This window comes from Bombus bifarius, unplaced genomic scaffold (genome assembly GCF_011952205.1).
Source record: "Bombus bifarius isolate JDL3187 unplaced genomic scaffold, Bbif_JDL3187 scf7180000009770, whole genome shotgun sequence".
Classification (NCBI taxonomy): domain Eukaryota; kingdom Metazoa; phylum Arthropoda; class Insecta; order Hymenoptera; family Apidae; genus Bombus; species Bombus bifarius.
Genome location: NW_022885326.1, coordinates 716307 through 726632, shown reverse-complemented (window position 1 = coordinate 726632; position 10326 = coordinate 716307). Strand labels below are relative to the sequence as shown.

At 31.0% G+C, this 10326-nt stretch overlaps 1 protein-coding gene across 1 annotated transcript; it reads right to left on the bottom strand.

Annotated features, from left to right (window-relative positions):
* Positions 1-209: 209 nt before the first annotated feature.
* On the bottom strand, positions 210-9891 carry LOC117215695 (proton-coupled amino acid transporter 1-like). Its single transcript, XM_033462099.1, has 6 exons — positions 9773-9891; positions 6640-7015; positions 6117-6274; positions 5017-5201; positions 695-905; positions 210-270 (listed from the first exon to the last, which is right to left on the bottom strand). Exons 1-6 carry the CDS (start codon positions 9889-9891, stop codon positions 210-212), a joined length of 1110 nt encoding a protein of 369 aa, XP_033317990.1.
* Between the last annotated feature and the right edge of the window lie 435 nt (positions 9892-10326).

The window sequence follows — 10326 nt, the reverse complement described above, 5'->3', positions numbered from 1 at the left end:
TTCACCATTTCGTTTTACGCGATTTTTTCCTCAATTTAAAACATTAATAACGTACCTTTCTTCTTCTACGACTTATATCTGTAAAATTAAAAGTTTGGGTTAAACTTGGATTTAGAAACTGTAATATGTGAAATATCCATTTTTTAGATAAGTATAAAAACAATTGAATGATGAATTTGTTAATACGTAATATTTAACGTAATTTTCATTTACATATTTTGGCTTTTATGGCTCTTTGGCTCTAGGAGTTTTAACCTTAATACTAACTTGCTGCAATCACATTTAGTTGTAAAACTTTATTATAACTAAAATTTGTATCATTTCTTATCTTTGATTAATATCAGGAAATCTTCGTTTTATATCTATCAACATGAATACAATACGAAGACTAGATAGTATCATGACAAAGTCACATTTCTACTTTTTACAGGAAGACAATTTTGAAATGCTAATATAATTTCAACCAGTCTCAAAATTGTCTTTTTATTTCGTTTAGGTGCTAGATACCTACATGTTTTTATTAGCCTCTCGAACATATCAAAAATGCTGAAAGCTAGATTTAATACCATATAATGTCACATCGGTTATAGATATTATGGATCTTTTTATCATTCGCTTTTCGTGGTCTTCGTATAAATTTTTCCAAATAAACATTTTCCATATTACAATTTTATAATTTTATGTCATAATATACCTGCTTCTGAAATATTCGGCAATCAAAATTATATTGACAACAATCAACAGAGACAAGCCTAAAATTAATTTCCATTTCAGCGTGCCATAATTGTTGTAATGTATCAGAATATACAGAGTAACTGGAATAATGGTTGATAAAGTCGATGAACAGACAGCTCCTACCACAGCGATGAATAAATCCAATTTAGGAATTATCGCTGCCAACAAACCTGTAATTTTGATTTACGTTTCGTCAAATTTATACGATCGCTCAAAAGTCTGACTATATTTATAGAATATGTACTCTATAATACAACGGACTACAAATTTCAGAATCTAATATCTTACACAGTAGTTCGATTTTTATTTTTATATATACAAAAATAAGGATAGGAAATTTTCTAAACGAAAAATTAGTCAATGCAAATGAAATATTAACTCGTTTGATTGGCGTTAAAGTGCCATAGTGGACTCGTCTTTTATTTAAAGAATTCTCAAAAATATAACTGATATACCGCAGATGTTCATAAAAATGCAATAAGTTTCAAAACTGTTTCAAAAAGAAATGGAAACCCATACGAAGCGAGAAGTATTTCTATGAAATGAAAAAATATGGTGAACTTGAAGAATCGTGTTGTCCTCTTCGATTTCGATGATTTTTAAAATGTGGGTAGAAACCTCAATATTTTAAACAACATTTTCTTATACATATAACCGTCGGCCACCCTTAATTTCCGAGGTATTCGCGAAAAACTGTGAATATCACTACACTATAGTTCTGTCTATGATTGTACGTCTATGGATATGCTTATAAATCTGACCCTAACGTCCCCTCCCACATGCATATGCGGGACAACAAGAATGTAGGAAATATCTGTTATAACGTATAACTCGATTAGAAGTGAATATCAGCAAAATATTAGGTTTGAGTTTAGGATAGTATTTTCAATCCAGCCGCTGCGAGGCGACCGCCAACGTTTGCGTAAAGCGATAAAAATTATTCTATTTTGTAACATAATATCAATTATTTATTCGTCTATTATTTTAATATTAATTTCTTATTATTTCACGCAAATGTTGTTGGCCGCCTCGCGACAGCCGTATTGAAAAACCTGACCCAAACCTAAACCCAATACATTGATGACATTCACTTTTAATTGAGTTGAGTTATAACAGACACTTCCTGCATCCTCGCATATGTACGTCATGCACGGGGTTTCTAAGCTCGGCTGACCCTCGTTTACAAACTCAAGATGATCAGCCGGTGGCGGGCAACTAATACTAACATACGCTGCCACAGACGCACGACTATATACAGAAATATACTGTTGTAGTATCTGCAGTTTTGTGCGAATATCTTGCAAACTAACCGAGACCGATGGTTATATGTATAGGAAAAAATTGTTCAAAATGTTGATTTCTGTAACATATTCAATAATCACCGAAATCGGAGAGGACGGAATGGTTCTACAAACTCACCAAAAATATTTTAACCTTAAAAAGCAAATATATAAGAATTTTCGACAATTGTTGCAAATATTATACAGGGTGGTTGGTAACCGGTAGTACAAGCGGAAAGGGGGTGATTCTACGCGAAAAAAGAAGTCGAAAATATAGAATAAATTTTTTTTTTATTTTTTTTTTTAATTTTTCCATCGAGACAACGATCTATAGTGAGATCCGTTATAACGTACCGCACGCGCACAGAGCGAAAATTCAAAGTCGATTTTCTCGAAAACAAAACCTCAAACGACAAATTTTTATTCTATATTTTCGACTTCTTTTTTCGCGTAAAATCACCCCCTTTCCGCTTATACCACCAGTTACCAACCACCCTGTATAACAGGAAAATTTACATTGAACAAAATCGTAAATACAGTACTTGTTTATTTCTTATTCGATTGGTTAAATATCCGCAAAATAATCATCGAACATATTAAATTAAATCCCATTAACAATCAGTGTCGTTTAATAATCCAATTGTCTGCCCAATGTCATTCGCAGTAAGAGAAAATAATCCATAAAATGTATATTATTTGTAGAAAGGTTAAGATATTATATAAATATTTGCATAAATGTTATAATATGAAAGTTTTCTGATTTCTTTACTCGTCCGCTTACTGACGAAGAATCAATCACAAGATCGGTAGTTAGCCCAGCGAAGCATCCTTTATTAGAACGATGAATACTTGCATCAAGAGTTCCGCTATGGCGCGCCACGAGAGAAACTGGGCTATCTATACTAAATTTCACGAAAATAGATTCTGGAACTTTGGTAATATCTAGCTTGTGATGGACTGCCATCGGATCGATTGATCGATTTCGCGAACTTGCCTCGTGAGAAAGAGGAGATTCAACCCGTTGCAACCGATCAAACTTCCCTTTGAGTTTACCTTGAAAATATAAAAGAGAAAGGAAACGAACAGAAGAAAGAGAAATTTTCTCTAAGATTGTTTTTTCGTCGTATTCGTTCGTTTTTGTTGGAGCTGAATATTGAATAAAATTTAGATCTCTGTCAAATATTAAAAGTGTAGCATTAATTCTGTTACAGACCTCGTATTTTTTATTTCAAAATATTCTGAGTGATATCTGAATCATACCCTTGTTTTGACAGACAAAAAGATATTTAACAAAACATTTTGTCTTTGGCAAAATGTTGCAACGAAAAATTACACATACAAACAAAAATTGCTTTTAGTAACAAAGATATCCTTTTCTTTTAAACTTAAGAAATTTATACTTAATAGAAAAATAGAATTGAGTAGATTACTCGAAAAACGCAGCGGGATTAGATATGTATAGTGTTAAGTATTTTGTAAAATTAAGCAAATGCAAAATTGAAAGAGTGAGGGGAATGAAGACAATTATACGATAGTGAGATTATGCGTTACATAACTTACTACAAACGCAAACAGAAAGGTTTTCTTCTAAAAGGAAGTAACGTATGCGAAATGAAAGGAACAAACGTGAAATACTTAAAGAGAAAAGATCAGAATTCTAAATGAAATTGTTTTCCATGAAACACAAATATTTTAAACAAAAAGAAGATGAAGAACTATTAAAGATATTTTTTGCGCCATGAGAAAGATCTTTTTATTTAAGAAAAAGAAAAGAAATAAAGGAAATAAATAAATAAAGGAATAAAAGATGCGAAAGATATGAAGTTATACATCACGATAGAATTATGTTTGCTAAAGGTAAACTGAGAAAAGCTAAAATATGCTGCTTGAAACAATTATTGACACTCATCAACCGTAGACTCAGAAAAAATTCAATAGTTTCTGTTATATGACAATCATATAAGCTTATTAATGTTATACTTTAAACAATCTACAGTGATTACAAAAAGTATTTGCACATACCCCTAGTTTCCTACGGAGAATTTTCTTTGTAGGGTTCTACATTTTATAATATCAAATTTTTGTAATCATATGAAAATATTCGATACTAAATAATATATAGTGTAATATACTTTGATCTAATTATTTAGTATGTAGACGCTATAATAAGTTCAGTGGTTTGTATATACTTTTAATAGCCACCGTATTGCCTTAAGCCTTAGTGAGTTACCTACTCATAAACTTTTATATTCGGAATATCAGATATTAATCTATAAATGCGAATTAATGGTAAACTATCTACTGTATAAAAAAAATGTTCAAAGCTGTGTCTCGCTATTTTTCTTGTATTTCATAAAAATCGACTATTTGCTTTTTTCTTTGCTTTTTTGTCTTCTGTACGATAGGTTTCACAAGATAAAAGTTAAAATACCTGCTAGACCAATGGTTTTTCGACGTGAATAGATTAATAATTTTCTATAAAGAATATCAAAACAGATCGATTAGTATATCAAAAATTATATGATTCAGTTTAAGAAAACGTGAATCACAATCTCTACGCGTTCATCTCGAGAAGAAATAATTATATCAGATTATGTTCTCTGTAAAACCATTCAATTTCTGCCTTCCCTTTATACAGCAGGTAATTTACCAGTAACTCGTATTTGTACATTAAAATCGGATACTTTGTATATTACATGATTAATATTAAATAAAACTGAGTGAAAATATACAAATAATTTCTAATGCCAACGTAGTCGAAACGTAACTATAAGTGGGGAAGAAATTTAAAAAATCCAAACAATTAGAGAATTGCTGCTATGAAAGATTCTATTAAAACATATCGACATAAATAAGATTTACATGGTACTGCGATAGAGATTAACTTTAAAGCAACCAATAAAAAAATGTACAAACGCGAAAGATAAATATGAAAAACAGAAATACAAGGAGAACGATCCTCTAATCGTTTTGAGCACAATAGGTATAAGAATTTCTTTACACGTAATTAGGCTGATGCCCAAACGAACTGTCAGATTCCAACCACATGAAGTTCCGTAGATTGACTTTTTATTAAGTGCTGGAATAATATACTCGTCCAATAAGATAATAATTGGCATATAGCATTGTAATCCATATATGAAATATATCGATAGACCCTGCATCACGAATGCAGATATTGTTCTCCTAACAAAATAAAATAATAATATCGTGTTATTGACTATATTATAGAATACACAAGCCTTCATAAATATTCCGACACTTTGATTCATTTGTATTAAAATGTATAAATTAATGATAAACTAATAATTGAAAACAACGTAGCCAAAAACAATAATTGGATAAAAAAATGTTACAAGTATCAGACAAAATCAGATAAAAATCTATTTTTTTGATAATACGAAAAAATATGGGGATTAATAAGCCAATAATTTAAAGAGTTCGTCATCATCTAGCATGACATACTTTACCGCGCATACTTTACTGTTATCCATCAACATCTTAATTTGATCACGTTTTTTACGAAAAGAAATTCTCGCTTTTATTGGATATTCCAACATGATCAGAGTTTAGAACAAATTACAACTAAATAATGCAAAAAAGCATCAAAATTTCTTTTGACAAACTTCCAGAGATGGAGCTTCTATATGACTTTAAAATATTAAACAATAAAAATTAGAATCAGTCAAGTAGCCTTCTGATCATCTTGTACATTTATTATTTAAATATTAGTGTTCACAAAAAATGTTTTTGTTGGTATAGAAGATCTTCTTAATCTACCTCTTATAATTCGTACTGCAAGAAACCTATTGAAAGATCTAAAGATAAAGAATTTGTCAATTAATAAAATAATTTTACAAGACTGTATAATTACAAACTCTAGTTTTCTTGTTGCATATTAATTTTGAAAAATTAGGTTAATGACCTCATAATATCCTGTTATATATAATGCTTATAAGGAATAAAATTATTGCAGTTCAATTTTTTTATCCGTAGTTGTATAATTCAAATATATCATGTCAAAAATAAACAAGTGTCCTGATACCTCTGAACAGTGGTGTGTCTCGTTTGAAAGAATAAAATATACGCAAAAATTTGTACAGATCGTTTACTGGATGGTTTCGAATGAAATTGCCTCCTGAGTCGCAGCCCCATTTCAGGTAACCAACAACATCGATAAAAGTATGCAGAAGAGTTATGTGCATCATAGCGTGGTTTAATACTCCGCTGAATTTCGTGTAATTCCATGGCTTTTGCACCTAAGAATAATTATCCTCCATTGAAAAAACAAACATTTTTTGATTATAGAGCAAAGAAGTTTTGTACAAATTATTTTACTACATAATTAAACTGTGGATTTTTATCTATTTATACGAAATTGAAAAATGCAAAAATGAACAGAATGCATATAATATACAGAAATGTAGTAAGTAAGGCAAATTTTTGCTTAGATTCCATTTCTGTAATTGTGTTCATAAAAATTTGCATAAATGTCCACAGTCTCGTAGTAACAAAATATATACTATTTCATGTAGTATATGATACATAATAATATAAATTATATAAGATGTTAGTTTTTAGTCATTTAGTCTAAAAATTGAACATTAGATTCACCATTGTTAACTGAATATAGGTGAAAACTTACTATTCCAGGAGAACTCATGCTGAAGAGAACAGTTCCGACGAATTTCGGATACAAATACATGTCCGAGCCAATCATGACCCACTTTTCGCCAATTCCATCTTTCACAGCGTATAGTGCGCCAATCATGGCAGCAGTAAAGAGCAATAAATTACCAAAAATGGAAATAACCGCGATGTCGTGCAAATATTTCATCGTGTTTATTACAAAGCAGAGTGGGAACAGGAACAAGGCGTAATACTCTTGATCTAGGATTCTTTCAGAATCAAAATATTTTTGTATTATCCCAGATATGAATACAACGTACACTGCGCCGATCCCTATATAACACATTAGGATTGTTGCATCGACGAAATATCTGAAAAATTCGAATGAATTGTCCAATGAAATACCATACGAAGAATTGGTCCTAAAAAGAATTGTTTTTCTCTTGAATTCTTTTATATCATTATGGCACGAGGGGTGAATGAACCAATTATAACGTGACCAAAATATTGATTACATTACTTTTATCTGACACACTGAATTTTATTTTTTATTTTTCTTCTTTTCTTGTTCGTCTGAATTTGATATTGATTTGTAGCCTGAAAATTTGATAGAAGAAAGGGGATAACTTTTCCAAAAAGTACTTAAATTTATTTTCCATTAAAATTGCTAGTATTATTAGAATGACTAACTTATAATTCTACATAGAAATTTTATAAATTTATAACTATATGTTTTTAATATAGTCATGAATCAAGGTTTATCTTTTTCCTTTGCATTAAGAAATTTTTTTTTCTTTGGCAGTCTTATATTTTAGTAGTCAAAATCGTATTATTATGATATATCATATTAATATTATAATTATGTTGAACACCTAATGACTTTGTTGTCTTCCATCTTCGTATCACTTAATCTCTCTCTCATAATCACCCTATTTATCTACTGACAATGTTTCTTTAATAAATATCGTCAATAATCAATAACCTCGAATATTAAAAAATGTATTGATGTCTCTTTGTAAAATAAACTACAAAATTACTAGATGCAACGGATAAGGTTAAAGTAAATTTTTTTAGAAATAAAATTTCGTGTGAAAAAACATTATTTTATGTTTTCTATTTCTTTTATCACATAAAACCATTTGACTGGTTTCATATCAGTTGCAAGATACCCTATAGATTATCAATCTTCGTTATAGATTGGTCCATACATCTTATACAAGAATGAATTCATATCTTTCATTCGCTGCAACAATAACATAATTTAGGAATTATGTTTTTATGAAAAATGAGTTTGAATCGTTATAATTTTCTGAAAACGCATTAAGTTGCTAAATTAGTATAATAAGATGTCGAACTTGTATGTAGAAAAATGTTATAATATTCTCATTTAATTCGATAAATTTATATGTATCTTTAAAACTATTCCGATTCTGAACTGTGACATTCTTGATACGAAATTAATATAAAATAATCAAAAATGAGAAGGATCTATTAGATCGGAAGATATAAGCCTTTTAAAAATAAATGATAAATTAACAAAGTTTTATAAAATGTTAAAGATACAAGTATTATGAAATTTTAATTTCATATTAGTATTTAATATTTTCAATATCTTAATATTATGGCGCGCAAATATTCTATTCCATATATTTTAAAATTATAAAGGAGGTGGGAAAACTTATTTTAATCTTAAAAACAACTACAGTCACTTTTGGTAATATGGGATTTATTGATATATTGAATTTTTAAGCTATTCCCTTTTAGAAAATGAAATTTTTTTAAATCATTTATTATGTTTTTTTCTTGTACTCGTTAGATACAGAGTGGTGGAAAGTAATAGGTATGTTGAACTGAACTGCAAGATTTCTTTAACTCTACTATGTTTCTTGAATTAATTTTAATCCTTCACATGTTTTTTATTCTCCATAAATTTTGCAAATCTGTAAATTTTTAGGTTTGAAAATTGTTCTTTTTATTCTTAAGAAATTTCTTAAACTTTTTTTAAGATTCTTTCAATTATGAAACCTTTGTTAATTTATATGACTTCTCTCGTTTCAATTTTACCAAAAAGGTTCTTAAAACATTAAAATTGCTTGCTTTACTTACCCGTGTACTTTTACTACTACATAGATTAATCACAATCAACAAAACACGTTCTTCGGAAACTCCCACCATCATTCCACCCCTCCAAAAAGAAAGTATCATTCTCAGACCCAAAGCCAAATAACAGAAGATTAAACACCTTGTAACAAAGTTACACTAAAGATTTTCTTTGGAAACATTTCCGGATCTGTTCGTCACGTTGGCTATTTTCTCACGGACTACTGCGGTCGATTGCTCGACATTAACATGAATTTCTCGGACAACTAATTTCCAGAGAGGCCTGGGACAACGTCGAAAGACAGAATAAGGATTGGATACCCGATTCCACGGCCTGGTATTGTGATCCTTTCACTCGGCTGGACCGAGCTGACCGACTTAACGGGAACGCGAGTTCAGTTACGGAGATTTTCCCGGGGGATTTAACGCCTCGCGGCTTCTCGCGGATTGGATAAAAGGGATCATCGGCGTGAGCTTGAACCGTGAATCGTGGTTAAGGCCACGACGACAAACCGCTTTCTTTTCGAGTGAACTACCCAAGGGGGAACGGGGATCGGTTGGAGAATTCACGTTAAAACGTTGACACGAAAACGTTCGAATTACTGTTTTGGGCCGATTATACATTGAAATTACTTTTTTAAAATTAAGATTTTTAGGAATTACCTTTCCCAAATTAGTATCTATCTATTTATATTACTGTTTTGGAAATATTACTTATAGAAATTATTACTTTGTAATTATTATTTATCAGAACAACAAAATAACCGTTTGGAAATTACTATTTATTAAAACTTCTCTTTCCAAATTGTTATTTGTAGAAATTACTCTTCGGAAGTTATGATTAACCTATTAAAATTACTGTTTCCAATTAATTATTATACTTATAATACTTGACCGATCTTCAAATATCGATTTTCAAATCTCTTTTTTCTCGAAAACGAAGCGTCATACGAACAGACATTATTCTATGTTTTCGATTTACTTTTTCACTTAGAATCACACCCACTTTCCGATTGTATCATGATTACTGAGACACCTTATGCATAAATGATAAATCCGGTTTTGGTATCGCTTCTCTACCATTTTTATATTCCAGCTTTCTTCTTTCCAATATCAAATTGACACCACCATATCTGTTGTTCTCCATTTCACCTTCGATCTCAATGATTCCATCTCCTCAAATCTCCCAACATCTCGCATTTACTAACAATGGTAATTGCGTTTCTTACTGCTCTCTGACCCGAGCCTAATCGTTGAGTGAGCCGGAAATCCTACCACGTGCTCTCCGTTACGTATCCCTGCAAAACTTCTGTCCTATGACCGGCTGAATCCACAAAAAAAGCTGGCGGCCAACCTAAAAGAGTAATAGAGAGAAAAGTGCCGATGGACGAGGTGAAAAGCGAACGAAAGAAAGGGAATCAACGAATGTAACGTAGAAGGGAGAAAAGGAGAGGGAAACGCAGCGAATTCGTACCATTTGGTCCGGATTCGACGTCGGTTAACGCAGCAGGGTTGCGCGGACGCCTCGGCGGACACATTGAGGGCGCCCGCTCGACTTGATAATCGTTTGCCATTCATACAC

Coding starts and splice junctions, on each gene's coding strand:
- LOC117215695 (XM_033462099.1), bottom strand. CDS start 9,891: ATGGAGAACAACAGATATGGTGGTGTCAATTTGATATTGGAAAGAAGA. Junction 7,016..9,772: donor TTTATGCATAAGGTGTCTCA/GTAATCATGATA, acceptor CGAATTTTTCAG/ATATTTCGTCGATGCAACAA. Junction 6,275..6,639: donor TAAGTTTTCACCTATATTCA/GTTAACAATGGT, acceptor AATTATTCTTAG/GTGCAAAAGCCATGGAATTA.